The following is a 24,545-nucleotide window of genomic DNA, read 5'->3' on the forward strand; positions in this document are numbered from 1 at the left end:
AGATCCCGCATGCCGTGGAGCCACTAAGCCCGTGCGCCGCAACTACTGAGCCTGCACTCTGGAGCCTGCGAGCCACAACTACTGAAGCCCACATGCCTAGAGCCTGTGCTCTGCAACAAGAGAAGCCACCACAATGAGAAGCCCATGAACCTCAACGAAGAGTAGCCCCCCCCTCACCTCAACTAGAGAAAGCCTGAACGCAGCAATGAAGACCCAATGCAGCCAAAAAATAAATAAATAAACATTGTGTTTTTGTTAACATAACAATGTTATGTTAACATTTATAAATTAAATGTTAACATAAGTTTATAAGTTAAACATATGTTTAACATGTTTATATTCCTTAAGCATATAAAAAACCATGAATAACCTAACCTTATTCATATTGATGAACTATAGACGTTTCATCTGTTCACATGAGAATTTAGCTTTACATTCCTTGAAGGGAAGATATGTCTTTCTCTCTCTCTGTCTATGACTTAATTCAGTGATTGGGATTTACCAAGCCTTAATATACATCTTCTGTTGTGTGTGGCATAATACTGTTTGTCAGAGCACAATAGAATTAAGAAAGTGTTTTCCTATTGCAGATTATAAGCCAAAGAGATAAGCTGACAACCTTTTGCTCCCTTAAAAAAAGAAGTTATATATATATATATATATATATATATATATATATATACTTTATTATAAAATTAAAACAAAACAAGTTACTGCCCTAATAAAGTTTATGTTGCAGTGGTGAGCATAAATTGCCTAGACATGCTGGGATTTTCAATCTGAGTCAATGAAGATCACTTAATACATTGCTGAAAATGTACTTCCTTAGTGATCTCATAAAGCAATAAAAGAAGCTTTCTTTGTATTTCATCCCCCAAAACTATGAAAGGAATGCTGAGTATTGTTATATATATACACACATCTCTCTCTCCCTCTCTGTCTCTGTGTGTGTGTGTGTGTATGTATATATATATATGTATGTGTGTGTGTGTGTGTGTGTGTATCTATAGGTATGTAATATATAGTGTGTGTATATGTATATACACACACTAATAGAATAATTATTTACATAATATTAATGCTAGAAGATGATGTGCTTCCAAAACCTGAAACCAGAGTTAGAATTTCATAATAGAAAATTTATAGGTTATCATATAAGATGTGGAATTGAATTACACCTCTGTCATTTGAGAGCTACACAAACTGTGGCAAATTTCTTAACAATATGTCTTGTTTTTTCATGAATAAAATGTGAATCATAATGTCTATATAAATGATGACTAAATGATGTATGAAAGCACTTATAAACTACAAAACAATATGTAATATATTCATTAATTAAAAAGATGAAATAGAGGTAAGCCGCCCAAAATTTTAAAAATCTGGAAATTGTAATAATAAATCATTGTAATAGTTAGGAAAAAGAAAACTAAATAATTTCAGAGGGAACTTTACTTTACTTTGCAAATGGGGGGATAAGAACATTTCAAGGATAAAGACAAAGGTGGTACAAGCTGTATGATCAATATCATAGACTAAAATTTAGGATAATTCACAGATTTAAAAAATTGTTAAGGGCAACAGCAACAAAAACCTTTTTAAAGTTTATCTTTAAAATTGATAAATGAGGAAGGAAAGTATCTGCTTAAGATCTAGTATTGTATACAGTGAATAAATGCTTTTTTTCTTGCTTTTTTTTTTAGAGACAGTGTAGAATAATGATAATTAATAGGGGTTTGAAGCTCAGTATTAGTGAGAGGATTACTTAGAGGATATCATGCTGTTTTAAATGAATTGTGTTGAATTATGTTTCTGATTAATATAACAGCTTGCAAGATATGATCTAACTGTTGTAATCACCTGATAGGAGGTAGTGGTGGCAAGAACTGTATATGGTAAAAGTGTCAAACTTCAAAATAAGGGGAAAAGCAGATGCCAGAAATATAAGAAAAAAAGTGTTTGACGCATAACAGAAGGACAAATCTAGAAGAGACCTATTAATTCTAGTCTGCAAATATTTATTAGACACCTATCATTTTAAAGAATTGTGTCCAATTCTGATACTCAAAGATTAACATAACATAAAATGTACACTCTTGTCATACACAGTATCATAGCAAAACAGACACGTGATAAGGTCTGTGATAGATTTGTGGACAGATGCTGTGAAGCATGAAGAGGTAACACTAATTTTATCTAGGGAAGTGACAGTAGACTTTATATAGGATGTAATTTTTAACTTGAATGTTAAGGAGGTAAGTAAGAATACTGAAGAGACATAAACCATTCAATGAATTTGAAAAAATGTAAAGTGCCAATAATACTTTACTAAGAACAAATAATTTTCAAAAGCATAACATAATGGACAAAACGATGAACCAGGAGTCAGGCAATGTGGTTTTAGGTCTTGCTAAGCTACATAAGCTTACTGTGTATATATATATACAGACACATATGTATAGAAACTAGGGTCTGAAAAGGTATATATAGCATATTTTTTCAGGGCCAAGTTTTCTTATATGTAAAATGAGGATGATGAAACAATTTTTTTCTTCTCACATATTGTAATCTACTGAAAAAGGAGAACTCCAAAAATGTATATCTTGATTTAAACAACAAATGTGTTCAGTATGACAATTAGGAACAACAAAGCTCTCATTTTTTTTTCTTTGCGGTACGCGGGCCTCTCACTGCCGTGGCCTCTCCTGTTGCGGAGCACAGGCTCTGGATGCGCAGGCTCAGCGGCCATGGCTCCCGGGCCCAGCCGCTCCGCGGCATGTGGGATCTTCCTAGATCGGGGCACGAACCCGTTTCCCCTGCATCGGCATGCGGACTCTCAACCACTGCGCCACCAGGGAAGCCCAAAGCTGTCAATTTTTAAGTGCTTATATAAGTTATATTTTACCAGTGATTCTACATGTATGGATAGTTTGTGGACATATGAACTGGACAGTAGTGAATTGTGATGCTTCAAAAACTGTATCTACAATGGTGTATTATTACGTTTATGGTAAACTGAATAATGGTCTCTAAGGAAATACCACAATGCTGTATTTGGCCTGTAGTGATATTGAACACATTTAGCAACTTTGTATACAGCAGTTCACAAGTTGTGTTTACCAAATTAGTAGATTACAGAAGTTAGAAAAGATAGCTAAATTAGAATTTAATGAGACTTACACATGCTGGAAAAATGATGTGGGAGTAATAACTAAATTTGAAAAGCAAATTAAAACTTAACTGAAATTTAAATGAGCCGACGTGTACAATAACTTTACAATGCTGCAATTAAACCTGCTTCAACTAAATTATAGTGTCCAGGATGAAGATATATAAAGTCTCAATGTCTTTGCACTGCTTCGATCCAGTCTATAGTATCAAGGTAAGATTCAAGGAGCTACTTTTAAGAGATACATTGACAATGCCTTTAATACTGGACATCTTAAGCTTTATTAAAACTAGATCATAAATATTTTTATCATAAATCATATTTTATATTATAAAATTTATCGTAATTATTCATGTCCATATCTGTCTCATAGGCACACTTTAAATTCAGTGTGTAAAATTACTATGAATTAGGGCATCCCTGGTGGCGCAGTGGTTGAGAGTTCGCCTGCCGATGCAGGGGACATGGGTTTGTGCCCTGGTCCGGGAAGATCCCACATGCCACGGAGCGGCTGGGCCCAGGAGCCATGGCTGCTGAGCCTGTGCGTCCAGAGCCTGTGCTCCGCAAAGGGAGAGGCCACAACAGTGAGAGGCCCATGTACCGCAAAAAAAAAAAAAATGTTAATTAAAATAAATAAATAAATAAAATACTATGAATTAGCATGTGGTATGATGGCACACAGTACATACACAGTGTTTGCCAGTAAAATGACTATCAAAAAAAAAACCCTGTGATTTGTAGTATTTTCCAATTTTAACAGTGTAAATAGTCCCAACAGGGCCAGTGTCCAAATACCAATGGACTCTTCATTGTATAAAAAATCTGAGATTGTGAGAAACAATTGAAAATATACTGGTAGCTAGCCTAGAAAAGAAGTAACATCAACAATTTCCAAATAGTTACAACATTCTCACATGAACAAGAATTCAATTTATTCGAAGTAGCTCTTTGAAGTATACCTCAGACTAAAGTTTAAAGTTATAGAAGAAAAGATCCATTTTTTTAACAATTAGCTAGAGCTACTTTGTATAAGGAAGCACTTTTAAATAGTTAACCAGAGCTACTTTTCAAAATGGTAAAAAAAAATTAAAGAACACTTAAAAAAATTATAAACAGGGAATTAACCACTTGTCTTCAGGAATTCCACAGGGTCATTCTACATTAAGCAAAGGACTGAATTTTCTAACTCAGTGGTTTACAAATTTCAGTATGTCCGAATATGGGCAGCAGATTATTTTGATGGTTCCTCAGTTGATTTTAATGTATAGGAATGAGAAGTCATTAATGAAATTACTCTGTGATTCTTTGTGTGCCATTGTTATAATGTTACAATTACAAACTATTAAGCATAATAAAAAGCAATCCACAACCATGAAATTATTTTCAGTAGCTGAAGGGCATAGTAAGACCTTCCTCGTGAACTTAAAAATTAAAGAAATGAAGTTGCCAACATTCAGTGACAGAAGTTGGCTGACCCAACAGGGTTAGCAGAAGGCTAAAACAATAAGAGTAGACTTAAGAATTTCTTTCAGTTAGGCAGCATGGGGATAATTCTGAACAACTAGAGCTGTATTCTATAGTTTTTGTATAAACAAGGACATTTCTGATCTAAAGAGAAAATAAAGGTATTGACCAATATAGAAATAATTTAAAAAGAAGCAAAGAAGCATTACCATGCTTGCATTTCCACTTGATGTAAAGAGAATATCTGCAACAAAATTTCTGGGTCCGGAGCCAAATGAGATGCTACGTTATCTAAATTTCTTTAGTTCCTTTCTATTTTCACTAAAGCAAGTCTTGGTTTGCTGTGGAGCTTGACTGCAAAGAGAGCTGCACTATAGCAGCCTTCACACCATTCTATAGTCATGCCTAGCATAGCTCCTGGCAAATAATAAAAACTCAAATATATATGTTAATGGATTACCACAGAGAAGCAGCAGTTCTTGATCTTCATGACACTCCTCAACTTCAGTGTGAATTAATAGATTGGAATTCTTTTGTCAGCCTTAATCTTGGTGGTATTTATTTACTCAAAGCCTTTTTGTCTCCTGTGCATAATGAAGAAAGAAAATCTCTAGACCTCCAAGTGGAGGGCCAGATGAAGCCTGCCTTATCCCCAGGCAAACACATCCAGGTCCTCTAGTTAAAATACCCATAATTGTTTCATTTTTACATAGACAAATAACTTTTACATTGCTATTTTCTTTATTTACTCATTCATTGCCTTATATCCATCATCATAGATGCTTATATTTTCTCCACATTCTGTAGGTGGTAAATAAATTCTCACGTACAGATAGGTATTGTGGATTTGTTACTGTTTGCTTGTTCTTGTGTTCTATTTTGTAAGTAATATTATGTAAATATTTAAGATAAATTCTAACTACGAGGGCTCCAGCAAAGCTAGCCGTATTCACTCCTTCAATAACATCATGAGCTCATTAGGAAAATTGTGTATGTGTGTCTGTTTTCTCATCACCTACTATCTCCTCAATTCCTTGTAAATTGATTTATGCCTCTACCACTCTACTGAGACAGCTCATTAAAAGGTTATTTATGAATAGCCAAATCCACTAATCCTTCTAAGAGCTCTTTCTCCTTTACCCTTTAATGTCTTCAGTGTTGTACATCTTCCCCTCCTGTTTGAGAACCCTTGTATTCCCTACCAGTCAACCCTCATGGCTCTCTTCCAAACTCTATCAATTGTTTGTCTCTGTCTCTTTCATTAGGTCATCACTTACTTTCTACTTTTAAAAAAGAATGATCTCAAGGTTCTATCATTGAAATTTTACCTCCCCCCACCTTTTTTTTCTCTCTTTATGCTCTCTACTATTCAGATATATTAAAAAATAATGGTTATACAGAAGCCTCCCAAATGCAGGGTTTCTGTGAGGATTAAAAGAACTAATATGTTTAAAGAGCTTTGAAGCATATAACATATTTGATAGATGGTACTAATTACTGTATTTTTCTCAAAGTCTAAACATACTTTTTCTAATGTTTATAGGATGTCAACAAAAAATGTCTTACCAGCATCTCAAACCCAAGCTCTAAAAATCAAGTTCTCCCTTTTCCCAATAACCAGCTGCTTCTTCTGACCATCCTATCTTTGTTATCATCCCTATCCTTTTAACTTAATTTTCCATATGGAAAACACCTCCCCCTAAAAGTCTTAATCTGTGGAGAGCATATGGTTTAGTTCAGTCAGTTAGGTCAGTTTGTGGAATATATCCAATCACTATGCATACATAATAATCTGGTTCAACTTCTTCATTTTATAGAGAAAGCAAATGAGGTCCAGAAAGTCTAAGTAATAGAGGTTAAGTGATCTGCTGATGTTTACATAGCTGATCCCAGACAGCATCAGATTTGTACCTACTATCCTATGTAGCTTAGAACTTTTTATGGAAAGAAACATTTTGAATGTATAAAGTATAAAGATTAAATGCTGTGAAGGAGAAAGTAAGTCGTTTGTCAAATAACCTCTCACAGAAGGGCAGTGATATGTATAGCCATTTCATTATAAGAAATTACATCAGGAAAGATCATTTTAGTTTATGAGAGATTGCTGATTGTCAAGAATGGGATCATGCTCTCTGGCTGCCTCTCCACGTACTTGAAGTTAATTGATATCCTACTAAATCCTCAACCACCAGAGACACAGATGCCAAGTTAAATTTACAGTTAGGAAACTGTTAAGTTATGATTTCGGTGATACCACCAGATCCTCTGTGTTGCTCATTCTTTTCTGAACTGTGCCCTAGATCAAATAACTGCTCCTTCTTCTTTAAAACTGAAACACCCTTATTAGTAAAGAAAATATAGTTCTTGAACTCAACGAATAAAAATATATATCATTACAATTATTAATTACGGGTTATGATGAGATTCTTGTAAAGCTGTATACTTCAGTAAGCGTTTAGTTTGTGAGACTGAATCAGCTAAGCTAACTTTTCTCAAAATTAGGACTCAATGCTTCTGAAATACATAAAGGCTAAACCTCATCTTTCATTCCTTGTGCTTATAGACTTTATAGCATTCTAGACCAAAAGAAATACTAGCCCCATATTTCCAAATTAACCATATTAATTTAATATGACAGATGACATGGAGTTGTTGAACTAATCGTTCATTGGCAACACATATATGGTACCAGAAGCTTCAGAGTAAGATCCTTTCAGTGTATTATGCCAGTCTTAGAATGGAAAAGTCTTCTTAAAATTGTAACAACTGCAAAATTATCTTAGCGGTAAGTAATAGTTAAGACTATGGACTTTAGAAGCTAGAATATATGGGCTGAAATCCTGTTTCTACCATTTACTAGCTGTGGACCCAGGTAACTTATTTAATCTCTGTGCTCCAGCTTCCTTATTTATAAAATGGCAAGATAATACATACATCACAATTTTGCTATTATGATTAAATAAACTTATAGAAGTAAACCATGTATTTGGTGTTATTATTGCTATTATATATGAGAGGAGACATCATTTGGCACAAATTATTGTCAATCTCTACAATTTTCATTAGCCAGACCAGCTAAAGAAACACAACACTTAGCCATATTGATCCTTATACTAGCATAAATTCAGGCATTAAAATATTATCACAGTATTCATAGATGAGATGGTTTTATTTCTCAGGGAATCTTGTGTCTGCAATTTTGCTTTGTTTTCACAAGATGGAACTACTAATAGTTGAACTGGGTAGATTTAGAGAGTCAAGAACCTGAGAAAGCTAAATTAATGGAATTTTTCTAAGAACAGGAACCAGTAGGCAGTTTCCTTTTTATAAAATAACATAAACCCTTTACTTGAAACTGTTAATCTGTGGTTCATCTGGACTTTCTTGCTATTTTATAAATTGAAACACAAGCTCAAGGTGAAACCAGTTAATGATGAAAGACCATATGTTAACCTCCATAATTAAAAGCATGTGCTAAGAGGGGAAATCAGTCTTTCTAATAGAAATCAGTGCTTTCCTATTTGTATTTTTTCACCTAATTCTACTTAAAACTACACTATAAAAGTATTTCATAAAAGCATCTCCTTACCCATCTGACCTTCTTTCCTCACATTGATGTACTGTCTTACCAAACATTTTTGCCTGACACAAATTATCGTATTTAATCCTCACCCCAACCTAGGAGATAACTTTACAGGTAAAAAATAAAAACATAGAAGTATTAATTATCTTGCAAATTCAGGGAATCTGAAGTAAAGCCTACATGCCTAGCCAGTTTATTTCTCACATATGCACATCATCACACACTTGGGGACCAGAGAAATCACAAATGGAAGGGAAGAAATAGCAAAACCTATTGGATTATATAAATTACAAGACACGATAAATTAACCACTTCTGTATAAATCATCCATATCTACCTTGATGTTATATTTATTCAATTACTATCAAATTTTGGTTTAATTACAAAATGGATCTTTGGCTGGCTTTAGATTTGCAAATTAAGTTCTACTGAATTATATAGCATTACATAGCAAGATCAGCAACTTAAAAATACAATTTGAATTATTGGTTTGAAAGGTATGTAACCCCCTTTTAACTGATGTCATTTCTTTTGTAAGATGAACAAAATCTAAAATGATTTTTTTTTTTTGCGGTACGTGGGCCTCTCACTGTTGTGGCCTCTCCCGTTACAGAGCACAGGCTCTGGACACGCAAGCTCAGCGGCCATGGCTCATGGGCCTAGCCGCTCCGCGGCATGTGGGATTTTCCCAGACCGGGGCACGAACCCATGTCCCCTGCAGTGGCAGGCGGACTCTCAACCACTGCGCCACCAGGGAAGCCCTGATTATATTTCTATTAGAGCCTATTTTAAAATTATTCCATTTAATGTTATACCTCAACAGAAATTGACAGCATTCTGTACAAATTATTTTTAAAAGCACACTGGTTCTAAAGTCTCCTATGATGGAAAAATCTTCCATTGTACTATTCTTAATAGTGCAAATTGTTCTCATCTGCTGTGTAAAAGAAGTTTAAGTATTTAAAATCTGTAGTTGCATAGTCAGTTAAGCTTTGCTGTGCATCTCCTCTGTTCTACGTCTGATGGGAAACTTTCAGAATAGTAAGATTAACACAGATGCCATGCTCCCAAAACTTATGAAATGGCAAATATTTAAATTAGCATAATTTAGATTTAAAAAGATTTCATTAAAAAGATTTAATTTCAGATTTAAAAATGAGCTAAGTCTATCTATCACTCAAGGTTGAGGTGCTGGATGAGAGACACTCATGGTCCATAGCAGTGGACAATGAAAACGTTTCTTTTTTGTGTGCTTAAGATGAGAAAAGAAATGAAGAATCAGAAAAAATAATAACATATCTAACTGAGGGAAGTGTTTTTACATGTACTTTAGAGAAAAATAACTATCATAAAAATTGAAATAACAACATAGGCAGAATTCATAAGTTATGAATATTTGTGCTTAAATATACAATTCATAAAAATGCATATACTTCTTATCTTACTTGTGTTTATTTGCTATCAACAAAATTTTATTGACTGACTTTGGGGTTTAAGTAATACTTGAAGTGTATGTAACAGTGTTGTTTCTTTGATCAAAACACCCTTCTCAGAACTTGCTGCATAGGCAAGGATCACTTGTTCCAAACCCTGAGCCAATCTAATTGTATCCATTTTCATGGTTCTCATGAAGTCTAGCTGTACATCTTACAGGTGGCTTCTCTGAGATTCTCTTGTGTACTAACAATAAACAAGCCAGCTTGAGAGCCTCTCCACTGCATTTTACACAAAGTCTACTTTACAAGACTGTATACAGAATGTGAATTGTCAATAATAGTTTGAAAGAAACAGAGAGTTGGAACTTGAGAAGGAAAAACCAAATGAATGGAAAGGCAGTGAAGATTTATTTGTTTGTTTGTATAATATAGTTTTGAGAATGTAAAGGGACCATATCCTTCTTTGTTAAGATAAAGAAGGGAAGGATCCTAGAGGTGGGGTTTGAGATGTTGATGGAACCAAGTCAGCAGATCCTGCAAATTATCTCCCATTTATTAGTTTGGGATTTCAATAAATGGAGCTGAATGGAGAGTGTATTGTGGAGAGTGTTGGAAATTTACTGTGGTGTACATAGAAATTCCTTCCTTTAGTTGTACCAAGTTGAGTAAAACAATTCATGTTACCCAAATCTCTTTCATCTCAAGCTTCTAAATTTACTTTTTTTTTTTTTGCTAAAGTCATCAGAGAGGACAAGATAGCAATTTACATAGACAATGGACATGTTTGGTTTTATCTTACCTTAATAGTTGAGATTTTAGAGCTTAGAAAAACTCGTTAATATTTGTTGTATTAATATCAAATCTGGTTTCTTACACATTAAATCATTAGATCACAAAGAAGTGAGTTTCATGGAATGTGGAAAGGGATAGGGAGATGGCAATCATGAAGTAGGATGTTGGTGCAAACATTAAAATAATGTGAAACATCAAAGTAATCAACGTGAAGGGAATAAAGAAAGTGTAAAATACAGGATAAAATTTGGTGAAGGTCTTAACCTTGTAAAGATAGATCATTCTACTTAACTCCTGTCTAGCAAAATTGGCATTGATCCAATGCCAGCATCTCGTCAAATGCCAGGATTTCAGTATAATCATTCATCGATCCTTCTATTGCTCTTTAAATCACAGATTAAAACAAAACAAAGAATAACAAAACAGAATCTACTTACTGAAACACTGTTTTCCCAACATACATAAGTCTCCAATAAAGATGAAAAAATTAGAAATACAAAACAATGACAGAATCAGTTATATTTATATTTAGTTATTTATTTTACCCTTTGCATGTGTTGACCTTGATAAGTTAGTTCAAGGTTTATTTCATGTGAATCACTAAATGAAGGGGTAGAGATTTAAATTTAAATTTAAAAGGTTTAGAAGCCAATGAGGAGTTCTGAGGCAGAAACAAACATGTAAAAAAGAATGGGTAAGAAGCACAATTTGCTGATTGCAAACTATTATATAACTGTACAAACACTGTTATAGAAATACATGTGAGATCTTCATTAATACTGGATAAACAAGTTAATATCAGTTCTCTGAACAGATGGGAGTCAATAAACATTTTAATTGAAAATTATAAGAGAAAATTACATTAGATTAAATCACAAAATGATGACTTTCACTGGAAAGTTTCAAACAATGTCTGTAGGATGTTAATACTTACCTGTGAGAGGATAAAGATTTAATATATAGAATATGTAAATAAAGATGTAATAAACTATATTGATATTTCATGATAAAAGAGTCACATCGAAGAACTAAACAATTTCACAATTTTCTTTGGTATTATGTTCACAGAAACCCTCCTTCAAAATGAAGACTGTCTTCTTTTAGGGTAGTGACTAGATTTTCATCTCTATATTTTCAAAGACTAGTCAAGGGCATGACAAACACTGGCCCTCAATAAATGGTTGATGGCTGAAGGAATGTGTGGATGAGTCTCAGAACTGATACATAAGCCACTGGTTCTTTCTGTGGAAATAAAACCTACTGACGACTGTATCTTTCACAACTTCTAACTTAAATTGTATCAATATAATAATATTCAATTAAAAATAATACTGTTCTAATAAAAGGTGTAATAAACCAAACTTGACTTAACAAAAAGAAAATGATAGAAACAAATATTTACATGAACTAGCACAAGATGTAACTTAATATGTCTAACATCTTCCAATTTCTCTTGCGGCCTTTGAGAATTTTACTTTTGAAAGAATGACATAATTAGAAGGTGCTCTTTCTAAGATAGGTAGATTGCAATAATCTATGCAATGACAGGTAAAAAGTAGTGAGCTTCAAAATATTGAAAAATGGCTGATTCCTAAGGACTTACACATTGGTAATATTTAAAAATTAAGTTCAAAATGTCATTTCTGATTTTAATCTATTAATATATTAATGAACACTGACAGACTAACACAGATATTAAAGATTTCCTAGCACTTTGCTAGAAAATTGATTTTAATACTTTCTGTTTGACCTCCTTTAAAAAGATTTAACAGGTAAAAGAGCGCTGAAGTACTAGTAGAATTCAGGGATGAAATTTTTTCTTTTTAAGCCATGAAAAGAACATTGAACATGAATTCAGTGCAGGTAATCATGGGCCTGTCAGCATTTCTTTTGCAAACTTCATTTAAGAGGGCTTATCATCTCCATCATCTTGTACACTATTAAGCCAGAAGTTGGCACACAAATTAGCAGCCTGGATGCAAATTTGTTAACACAAAACATTTGAATCAGTTCAGCTGTTTTGATTTAGACATCAGCCAAGAAACCTTAACTTAGTGTTTCTCCATATATGTGAATACTGAGTAAATATTTTGTCTAGTTTACATAGTTCAGTCAGTTAGAGCACAGAGCCAATAAATTCAAGGTACTGTGTTTCATCTCCAGGAGATTCATTTGTGTTTATTCTGCCTGTTCTCCTAACTTTGATCTGTTATCTCGTAAATACAGCTTTTAGCAACACAGAGCTCAATATTAGAACATACAGATAGATTGGCATAAATTCATTACCAACATTTGGGGGAAATTCAAATTACACCTCCACTAACAGAATCAGAAAAGCCATATCTGTATATAAAAATATAGTTTAAACATTGAAACAAAACCATTCCTAAAAATTACAAATTATCTGATGTTAAAGTCTTTTAACAGTATCTTATTGTGCTTTAATAGAATAACAATGAAATAGACCCATTTTCACTTCTCTATATTAAAATACTCATAATAAAATCAGCTTAAAATTATATTTTTCATTGACTCAGTTGATAAACCCCAGGTACCATTATATGGTATTCTAAGAGAAAAATGAAATTAAAAACATTTTTTCTTCTTAGATTTCATATATATGTGTTAGCATATGGTATTTGTTTTTCTCTTTCTGACTTACTTCACTCTGTATGACAGACTCTAGGTCCATCCACCTCACTACAAATAACTCAATTTTGTATATATATGGAATCTAAAAAAAAAAAAAATTGGTCATGAAGAACCTAGGGGCAAGACGGGAATAAAGACATAGACCTACTAGAGAATGGACTTGAGGACACGGGGAGGAGGAAGGGTAAGCTGGGACAAAGTGAGAGAGTGGCATGGACATATATGCACTTCCAAATGTAAAATAGATAGCTAGTGGGGAGCAGCCACATAGCACAGGGAGATCAGCTCGGTGCTTTGTGACCACCTAGAGGGGTGGGATAGGGAGGGTGGGAGGGAGACGCAAGATAGCTGATTCACTTTGTTATAAAGCAGGAACTAACACACCATTGTAAAGCAATTATACTCCAATAAAGATGTTTAAAAAAACCCATTTTTTCTTCACATTTCCTTCAAATCAAACAACACACAGAGTGTGAACAAACACACAAAAAATAGATATTTGAGAAATTACAATAATATCAAACAGTGAAACACAGCTGATAATTTTATTAAGTAGCTGTGAATGAATAAAGAGGCTAATGGGAACGTGAACAAGCTCGAGAAAAACGCATTTTAATTATCAGTCTGTTTCCCCTTTCCTTCACCAAAATCATGCAAACAAAACATCAAGTCAGTTTACGATTTAAAATTTCAGTAGACTAAGGTGAATTATTACAATTGGATCTATTTTAAAATGGAGAAGTGGGCTAACAGTCAATTTTCAACATTAAATAAAATTCTGGAATGTATAATCGTAGTAAATAGACTTGGAGACAGATTGCAGTTGTAATTTATCCCTAAATTTTGGCAACTTTGGAGAAATCTATACCTAACTGTTGTAAGATGCAAAACTATTCAAAATAACAATGTCCCATAACAGTGTCCAATGTAATACATATATTCTATGAATAATACATCTGAGGGCATTGTTAGGATATCCAAGCTTTAACATTTAAAATATAGGTTAAAACGACCTCTCTAAAAATATACCCACAAACAAAATTTTAATAACGTAAGTAGAAAAAAGCTAAGTACATATTTATATTGAGACAGTCTAAAGTTCAGAAAGGACTTAGGTACAACAGTGCTTTTGTTGCATATGAAGATACGTTTTATTACCTTCAAAGGAAAACGTGATGCTAATTTTGAGTGCTTAAGTATAATTTAATATGTGTATTTTTTCTTTTTTAGACAATGATGTATATTTCAATGCCCCCATTTAATTTTTAGTTAATTTTTAGATTGCTTGTTAAGTTTCTCATTTACCAATATTTACTCTCATGTATCTGTGTCTCTGGACACAATCGCTTCAGGAAGTATTGTTTTGAGCCTGGTCAGGATTTGGGTACAGGCACAGTAGTCTCTCCTCTCAAGGTGCTTTACTCCCATAAACCAGTTAGGACTAAATAAAAAAGCTCATAAGGCAGTACCCAGTAAAAAAACATGTACTGGACAGAGAATTGAAAGACTATTTCACACTCCCTTGTTTGGCAAGTCTCTTCACTTCTCTGAACTTTCTCCTCTGTATGTGAAGATGTACACCTATACCTGCGCTTTTAACTAGGATGCAGTTATGGGAAGAAGTAGAGCAAGTGGTTGAAGCTTGGGTATGAATGTTTTTTTCTAAAGCACTTTGCCTTGAGCCCACAAATAAATCTAATGCACATTCCCTGTTAGACACTAGACAAATAAGTCGTAAGAGTTTTCCCATCGTTAAAGCTCTATAGAACTGAATGGAAGAGTAGGTACCAAATGGAATAAATTTATTTGCCGTAGCTTATGATACAACTGGTAAATAGTTTTATGCCCACATATTATTTTATATGTGAAGTCCATAAGTCATCTACTTTCATAAATTTTTAAATTTTACTCGGGAGCAATGGGTTAGAATTTAAGGGTTATATGTTTTGATTTGTTTTTTTCTTTTTTGTCCTTAATGCACTAAATCGTTTTATATCTTATATTGACATATTTAACTTTGTATTATTGTGCATTTACTTCACTTACTGTTGCTTATAAAACTGGAAGATAGCTTTCACATCCATCTTACAGAATAATTTAGAGAATAAAGTTAGGCAAGTTAAGTAAAAGATGTTGAAAATTACAAAACTGAGAAGTTATGTATTACTGTAACTGTGATATATATATATAAAACATGATGTATTTATATATAATATATGATATATATATATATATATAACATGGATAATAATTTTAGGCTTTCTTTTCAATTAAATTCTCAAGATTTCAGTTTTTCTCTTAAAAGTGAAGAGGTTTAATTAGAAACTTGGTCATTTTTAGTTTTTTGTTTTTTTTTTTTTTTGCGGTACACAGACCTCTCACTGTTGTGGCCTCTCCCTTTGCGGAGCACAGGCTCCAGACGCGCAGGCTCAGCGGCCATGGCTCACGGGCCCAGCCACTCCGCGGCATGTGGGATCTTCCCGGACCGGGGCACGAACCCATGTCCCCTGCATCGGCAGGCGGACTCTCAACCACTGCGCCACCAGGGAAACCCCCTCATTTTTAGTTTTAACTTTTAATGAGCCTATGAACTTAAAAATCTATTATCATTTCAGATTTCATTCAACCACTAGCTAACCAACGATCCTGGAAAGTCATTGCACCTCTCTGGTCCCAGGAAATGTGGATGATTTATAAATGGAGATGATAATCTGTACATAGGAGATAACAGCTATCTCACAAGATGCTTGTTAGGATTCAAAACAGGAAAATAAGAGAGAGAACCACTTTTGAGATGTGGATGACACACTCTATATAAAGGGCTTAGCACAGAGCTTCCTGCTGCTCATATTTTATGCAGTAAATACACGTGCCTACTTTGGTACCATTTCCCCAAACATAATAATGTCTTATATCCTGTCTATATATGAAGCACCTCTGAGTATTCTGGAGTCAACCTGATGAACTTGTATAAGGGAAAACTATAGCATAGTTGTTGTTTGTTTTCAGTTAAAATTGAATAAACCCTCTTCTGTGAGACTATTTCCCTTTATAAATTTCCTTTCAAAATGGTATGCAACCCTATTTTTTAAGTTGTCATAGTTAAAAAAAACCCTTGCCATTACTTTAAATTATGTAATCATAAATATTCCTTTAAAATTTGCTAACATAAAGCAAAGGAAGGAAGAAGGACTTTATCATTTTGAATGTTACAAACTCAGCTTTTAAGAGAATCACTCATTACCTTTTATGTATTTCAATCCCTTTTTGAACATTTAGACACTTCAAATTTAGCAACATTCATTATTTTGGAAATTTTACTCCCATATCTTGAAGAGACTTTAGAAATATTTCACATGTCACTAAAATTGAAGATAACCCCTTCACATTATTGATTGTTCTTACACTATTAATATTTATAAAATATATTATTACTTCTATGGGAGTTCTGCATGATACCATCATTTATATAGATCATGTGAGAGAAATGTGCAAATGTAAATACAGATGAGAGAGAATGCATAAATCTCAATATAATGTGAATATATTAAAAACATGGATAAAATAAATTAGGAACAGATTTTCTAGATTTAAAAGCCTTTAAATAAACTGTGCCCAGATTGTGAGAAGAAATAAATAAGAATTTGATTAAGTAATAGCCCTCTAAGTTCTTTATGAGAGATTAAAAACACTCAGTACACTGATTTTATTTTTATAGGTTTGTAATGTCAAAAATAGACTTTATTGAATATATGATTAGTTATTTATTTGATTGCATATTATAATAGTCTTAGAAAATATTTTCATTCCACAATTGTTTGTTTTTTTGTTTTTTACCAAATGGGTAGTTAACATTAAAATTTACCACAAAACATATAGTCACTAATATTTTTACATAGTGCTAATTGGTATATGGTACTCAGATGTTAACTTTTGTGATTATCTTCATTGATGCCATCTGAGAAAACTCTATAGTAAAATTGATAAGGTACAGTAGAAAGAGAGTTGAACAGGAACTTGAAGACCCAATGATCTAGTCTCAGTTCTGGAGCTAATTATCTTTGTAACCTAGTAAAAAAAATCTCTTATCCTTTCTAGGCATGTGCATTTTACTGTATAAAGTATGAGCAGTGAACTAGCTGGTATGTAAGAATTCTTCCAGCCCTGGAAATACCATGGATTTGGGACAAGATGAATTATCAAATTCATGTAAGTACATTAATTAATCAATATTAAAATAAATTAATATTGGTATGCAATGGATAAAATTAGCCCAGGAGTAGGAGTAACATATTTAAGCTATGGGTCTGCTCCTGATTCATAGAGCCAGCATCCAAAGTAACTGTGTAAAGGTGATAAGAAGAAATTTCAAGAGTGTTTCTCTAATGTATAATAGCCTAGGAACTTAGCCAAAGTGAAATAATAGTGAGAAGATGCTACATTTTTAATTTACTGCTGTGGACAAGTTAGGGCTGGTAGTGTTAGGGATGAAATGTGTGGGAGTTCATACTAGCTTTGTGCATGGAAGTGTATTTTAATAATACTGCTGATAGCTACTAGTGTCAGGCACTATATATGTTACATATATAATCTTCCTACTGAAATTCTAGTTTCCTTTTTAATAGATAATGAAACTGAAGCTTAGGAAAATTGAGTTGCTAGTACAAAGATAGTTGCTGGCAGAATCATTATTTGACTTCAGGTCTTGGTGGCTCCAGAGCCCTTGCTCTTTCTACTTTACCGCAGTGCTTCTCAAATTTTAGATCACATCAGAATTACCTGGATGACTTGTTAAAAACACCTATGTCAGTGCCAACTACCAGGGTATCTGTGTCAATAGGCCTGGAGTAGGGACCTGAGAATTCACATTTCTAACAAGTTTCCAAAGGATGCTGATGCTACTTGTTTAGGAACACTTTGAAATCACTGCAGTGCAAACATTTATGAGCAAATAGAAAGATATTGTGATATCTAAAGGCACCTGATTACCACAGATATACTTGTGAATCAGGTACAAGGTATATGATGCATATGCTAATCGTATAAATTTTGACTTTTTAGAGATTTCAAATTGGGTTGCAGGGCGACAGGCTGTGATTATACAAAAAGTATTAATTCTTAAGAATCCTCAACTACACCAAGCAATAGCATAGCAAAAGGTGTGATGGCATGAAATGCATTTGATAGCTGCAAGATTGGAGGCTTGAGAAAAAGAAAGATGATCACCAGCCCTGAGACCATGAATACTGGAAGATGTTCAACAAATTGAATTTTCTCAGTGACATTCCTGTAAAATTGATATTCCGGATGAGAATGAGAGCCTTACGAGGGGTCTAATTCAGAGAAATTCCTGTAGACGTGGAGATTGATCTCCCTGGAAAGTACCATGAATCACCCCACCTGCTCACTTTGAGAAAGAAAAGATGAATTGGTAATGACAGTATCTGTTCTATCATCCTTACCAGACCTCATCCAAAATCCAAATTAGAACTGTCACTGTATCTATAAACTACACACTCCTTTGGATTATGAGTAAGGGGAATGGAAAAAAAGAGACAGAAAGAGAAGCTATGTTTTAATGTATATATAGATAAAATAAAATGGCCTTAAGTTTTATTGGCATCTCAGGCATTTTCCCCTAATCTTTTTGTTAGCAGACATTTTACTTTTATCTCTCCAACGCTGGAATTCAAAGTACAAGATGGCATATTTTGTCAAATAGTCATGTTACCTGAAGTAACAGGTTCCTCAGCAGACATGTTGCTTGGTGCTTCAAAGTTATTTCTCAAACTGGACAAAACATTGCAAGTATTTAATATCCTGAAGCCCTTTCTGGAAACCCTGATATTAAGTAGAAGAAAGTAAAACTTTAGGGACACAAGGAGAAGTATATTTGGAGCCTTAGGGAACTTAAGTTTAGTTGCTTTTGCTTGTTTGTATTTGAGATTAGACAAGTATTTTAGCATTAGAGGGTTTTTTTTCCTATATGCATACAAGGGCATTATTAATTGCTACCTTTCTTAATTAGTGTTTTATCAGATCTCACTTTTGATAAAGTTTTACTATATTTAGAGCCCTGTACGGATGCCATTTGCTACTGCTTTATTTTAATATTTCACTGTTTCCGTAGACACCAAACTGTGTGTTCAGGGAAAAGGCATGTGTACCCCAAATCTATTCAGCTAGAGCATAAATAGTAATGCTAATTAATATAGTGAACATTAATAACTACTGCAACTAAATCTATGCCCCTGGAGTACTTAATCTATGGAGTAATTCTACCCCTTTTCTCCTTGAAGGATCTCAAAGGCTCTGGCATCAGGTTTTCAAAACCTGAAACCTTCTCCTTAATTATTTCTGCTCACACACTCACTCTTCCTACATGGACTTGATGCAGCCCTCACATCCTCCCCAAACCCCTCAACACCAAAAGATTCGGGAAATTTGATGCTGCACGGTGACATTTCCAAATGATTTCAACAGGGTAACTGTGCAGGAGAAGTTCAGCTCAGAGCTATTGAAGCCTTTTGAGGGCAGTAAATTGGGTTGGCTTACCAACTCGGTGGTGCAAAGCCTCCCCAAAGGCGCCGTGTTCAAGGAGAAGGGAATCCGCCTGCTGCCTGAGTCTATCTTTCTTTCTTTGGTCGTCCTGCTTCTTGTTCTTTCTGCATTGCGCTACCGTCCCCGTGCCTGTCCCTCTTTCAGCCCTCAGCTGGCCTCTCCAGCAGGTCTGGGAGAGGACCACTTGGCACCCGGGATGACCCTGTACTCTTTCATTTCTACTGCCCTTTCCCCTAGGGTCCAACGAAGCCCTTGCGGCGCTCCAACATTTGGACTGCCCCCTGCTTGCTTTCCTCCCAGCGGCAGAGGAGGGCTGGGTATGAAGGGCATGGTAGAGGAGCATCAGTCTCCATGACTCATTCCCCAGTGAGTTTTTCGAACTCCCGGAGAACCTGTTTCAGTGAGGGCAGCGCTGAGGTCAGCATGGGGAAAGCGAGCTTTCTCGGCGCCTGCACCGGATTGCGCGACAGCAGTGGTTGCAGCACCACCGACTCCGGGAACAGAAATATACTGTTTGTTACCCGCCGTCCGTTTCCGCCTCGGACACCCACCCACACCCACCCTCGAGGCCTCCCGAAGGATCCTCCGTGTTGATCCGCGTGTACCTCCTCCTCCCAGCACCCCCCCCACACACCCTCACAATCTCGGCAAAGGCCAAGTCAGGCATCCAGTTTCAACCTCAGGTGGTCCATGAATATTTCAGGTAGTCTGGCCTTCTAGAAGCAAATAAAGTATTCCCGGAGGAAACAGATGGAAGGGAGGGATTCCTGTCCATACTGCAGCAGGACAGGGACACCTGAGGTTACCTCTAAGCAGCTGACTCAGTCCTGTTAACCTCAAGGGAGGGTTTTTTGATGGTGGCCTTGGCAGTGGGTGGCTTTTTGTTTGCTGTTGTTACTGGTTTGTGAAGACATTAACCCAACACACCCACCTTTCAAAAGGTCCCTCAAGACACGACAGAAATTTTCCTAACGTCACTGACAGGGCAGACTGCCGCCCTGAGGTCGGGGGAGTGAGGGTTATCAGCCCCTAGCACAAGCGCGGGGCTGAAACCTGCGGCGCGGTCACACTGCGGCGGCGGGCAAAAGGTGCTAATGAGCGCTGCTGGCAGCTCTCCCCCTGCATGGACACTGCGACCCTTTCCAGTGCTAATTAACTGCGGGAGAAGGTGCGAGCTCCGCTCTTCCAGAAGAGCTCTGTGGCGGGAGTAATATCTCCTTGGAGTCCCAGAGCACGCGGAAACGTGGATCCTTCTCGAAGTCCGGGGTCCAGAGAGAAGCCCTGAAATCACGCTCTAGTACACGGTGGGGGACGGGGCCCACTAGTTCTCACCTGCTGTCCACCGAGGTTAGTGCTTTCTGTACCTTTCCTGCAAGATGTGTGTGCTCCCCCAGGATCTCCCTAGAAGGAGCGTGGGGAAGCACACCGCGGGTGTCTGTTTACGTGGGCGGGACGTTTAAGCACAACTTGGAGATTCACAGTTTCTATGTGATTGAAACCTAAAACAGACACACTGCAGCTGCAGACTGCATTTCAGAAACCTCTGCTTTCCTGTGTGTGTGTGTGTGTGTGTGTGTGTGTGTTTCAGCCTGAAATAGGCATGCCTCAAGTCCAAGCTGCCCCCGCCCCCCCCCCCCCCCACAGCCCAATTTGGTGCCCTCCATGGCCTTTTATTTCAGATGGCGACAGGAGACAGAATGCCCAGAAAGGGTTGCCTCTCTCTTCAACTCCACTCAGCGATTCAGGCCTCCTACTGAAGGCCACTTTGTCTTCTACTCTGAGGCGTTTTCTCGCACTGAGCCTCTTTGTCATTGCTGTTGCAGGCAGAGGTGAGATAGTGGAGGGATGAAAAGTGTGGACAGAAAGTGGAATTCTCCTGGCAGGAGCTGTTCACCTGGAAAAGCACGCGCCTGTGCGTCGGACTTCCTGAACCCTAGCACTAGCCTAGATTAGGGCCTGCAAAGCTCTTAGAAGGATTCCCCATCCGGAGCTTCCCCGTGGGCCTGGGAGACCAGAAGAAAAACAGCGTGGAAGACAAAAGCAGTCGTAGACATTGGGGGAAAGAACATTTAAGCCATTGCTACAATCTTGGTTTTCGAAAAAGCCTTGAGACTGAGGTAAAATTAAAATAAAATAAGGAGAAGGGGAAGAAGGAGAAGAAACAACTGTAAAAATTGGCACCACTGGGCGACCGGGAGCAAGTCTAAAGCATACAGCCTCTGTAGGTTTGTGTCTCAGAATTTGAGGACAGTGTTCCAAGTTGTAAAATATAGGAGATGTCCTTCAAGTGGCAGATAAGTGACAATGAAGGATCTTATTACCATTAAAAAAATTTTTAATAGTCCGTAGAAAAATGATTTTGGACGGGATCAAAGCAGAGTGTGAAATACTCCTTCTTCCCAATGTCCCCGAAACTGGAATATATTCAGTGGGCCGATTATCTCAGTCCAAATTACGGGAGCTGTGAGTAGAGGAGAGGGGTCTCATTTACAGTGCCATTTAAAGCAAACAAACGCGCTGTTCGTTTCTATCGGCGCGTCTTATCTAAACTATACGGTAGGTACGGGCAGCCGGGCTGTAATTGCAGGCGGCGCTGCTCAGTGTTTGTCAGGCTGGCGTGCTCGCCCAGCTTCGGAGACTCCCTCTTCCTATCTGCCCCTCGAATGTGTTTTGACTCAACAGGTATCACATGAAAACTCGCACTTAACCCCCGGTCATCTTCTAGCAGCAGCCACCTCAACATTTTTCCTGCCAGGAACTGTCGCTGGCTCCTGGCGCCTCCGTCACGCGGAGCGCGAGTCTAGCTGGCAGCCCCAGGGCCATCCATTAACCACCGAGTCCCAGTGGCAGGCGAACTAAGCATAAATGCGAGGCTCCTCACACGTCGAGCCGGCGACGAAAACCCCTTCTAAGCACCCCGAGACGCATTTTGTGCGCTAGGCAGTGTAGTTACGCCGTTGAGGATAAGCATTCTGGCTTAGAGCTGTGCTGAGGCTGGCTGGGGGGGCGGGGTGTCAAGCTTTGAGGAGCAGTTTGGGATTACAAGGCAGTTGCTGCCACAGAGACCAGGGACAACTTCTTGGCATTTAAGGATGTAAATTAAAATTCGAGACATGACACCCATCCTTGGTCCTAACAGAAGGAGAGGTAACCCTTCCAGCTCCCTCCACCCAAAACATGAATTATCATTTCCACTGAATGCAAATGGACTGCCTTCTGTGGGGGGACAGCCAGCTGCAAGCTGTACAATAAACTGTTTCATAGAGACGCGGCCCGATTGCGGTTCAGAGAGGCACTCCTTTACAAAGGAAGAAGCGTCCAGTTTGTGTTGACAGCGGTGGCGCGCCTGGGCCAAAACAAGCCCCCTCCCTCCCACCACCCACCCCCGACACACAGACACCCGGGATTTGAAACTAGCTTCACTAAAAACGACATCCCTCGCGTCTATGTGAGCTGCCATGACGGCATGAGTCATAAACAGCGCCTGAGTATTTTTTGCAGCAATTAATGGGCAGCAGGGTGCAGGAGAAGTTTTAGAACGGAGCTGGGGATCTATTTTCTCCCGGAGGACAGCTCTCCTTCCAATGATCCTGACTGTCCCTTGCCCTCCTGCTTAGGAATAAATTTTACATCCTACCCACTCCCTCCCCTTGTCTGTTGTGCATGTGACACTCACTCTACCTGTCTGAACGCTGAGACTTGCTGGGGATTTTCTTTTTGGTCGTCAGCTAATGACTTTCCTCCTACCTTCATTCATCGCCAAAGGTAGCTCGTTAACACTTCGTGGCGTCTCAGACCGTTTAAAAGCTCCATTTTAAGCGAAACCTCTACCACAGGACCTATGGAAGCTCCTCTATCGTTTATCAATGCAAAAGAGCCCACGTAGAAATAATTCACATATGCACGCACACCTTCATGTTGGTGTGAGGGATGCGTAAAGACCCCTGTGCCCTAATGCATTTAAAATCAGCACATTCCTAACATGTCGGTAACTTTCCTACCTGAAAGGGTTAAAAAGCATTTACACGAGACTCTTCAATATAAATATTCCAGCCAAAGCATCAAACACCACTGGTTTGACTAGAAATCAAGGTAATCTTCACCACCAAGAAAAGTCTTGCAGAGGAATTCTGCCTGGATATCCACTAGTTAGAGGGTATACGAACCAACTCACGTATTCGTTTGAGCATACTGCAAGAATATTTATTGAGCACAAGCTCAATCACTGCATTGAACGCCAAATCTGGCAAGCAAAATGCATTTCCTATCTGAGGGGGAAAAGAGAGCTGTGAATCAACTCCTTCTTCTGTATTATCATGATTATTTTTATCTGTGCAAATTGCAAATAAGCTACCCCTCTCCGGCGACAAGTCAGCTCACCTCCATCCAAAGCAGAGGGGACCCCCGAAAGCAAACCTACCTTTCACACAAGACACCGTCAATAAAAAGACGAGGTTCCAAAACGTAAATCCACTTTGACTCCCCATTTTCTTCATCAGGATGAAGTCTAGGCGGCCACATTTAGCGCATTTTCTCGTGTCAGGCTCCCGGGGTTTGGATTCCTTCGCTCGGCTCTCCCCTTTGCGGATCCCTTTCATATTATTCGCGAGCTCCTAATTCCTGCTCCTAAGCCCGGCGCAGCGGAGTTGCTGCTGTTATTGGTGCGCGGTCACAGCTCGAAGTGAATGGTGTTTCTGGGATACCACAGCAACCTTGACGAGGACTCAACCATCTCTCTCCAACGGGGGCACAAAGTCTTTGCTACTCTGGATTCTGTCTTTTCTTGTGCGTTTTTACCCCTCCACCGAAATCTACCTCAATTCTAGCTCGTTATAGCAACCACCAGAAACCACTGGTGAGCCTCTTAAAGGCCAGCTCCTCTCTTTGA

At 37.3% G+C, this 24,545-nt stretch overlaps 1 protein-coding gene across 3 annotated transcripts in view; it reads right to left on the bottom strand.

Moving 5' to 3' along the window:
- Positions 1-24,255, bottom strand: part of CSMD3 (CUB and Sushi multiple domains 3) — a 1,083,470-nt gene extending 1,059,215 nt beyond the window's left edge. For all 3 annotated transcript variants that reach the window (XM_032609830.1, XM_032609829.1, XM_032609828.1), the window contains exon 1: positions 24,078-24,255. In XM_032609830.1, coding sequence (XP_032465721.1) covers positions 24,078-24,255 — 178 coding nt within the window. The remainder of the gene's footprint in view (positions 1-24,077) is intronic.
- Positions 24,256-24,545: the final 290 nt, after the last annotated feature.

This window comes from Phocoena sinus, chromosome 17, assembly GCF_008692025.1.
Source record: "Phocoena sinus isolate mPhoSin1 chromosome 17, mPhoSin1.pri, whole genome shotgun sequence".
Lineage (NCBI taxonomy): Eukaryota > Metazoa > Chordata > Mammalia > Artiodactyla > Phocoenidae > Phocoena > Phocoena sinus.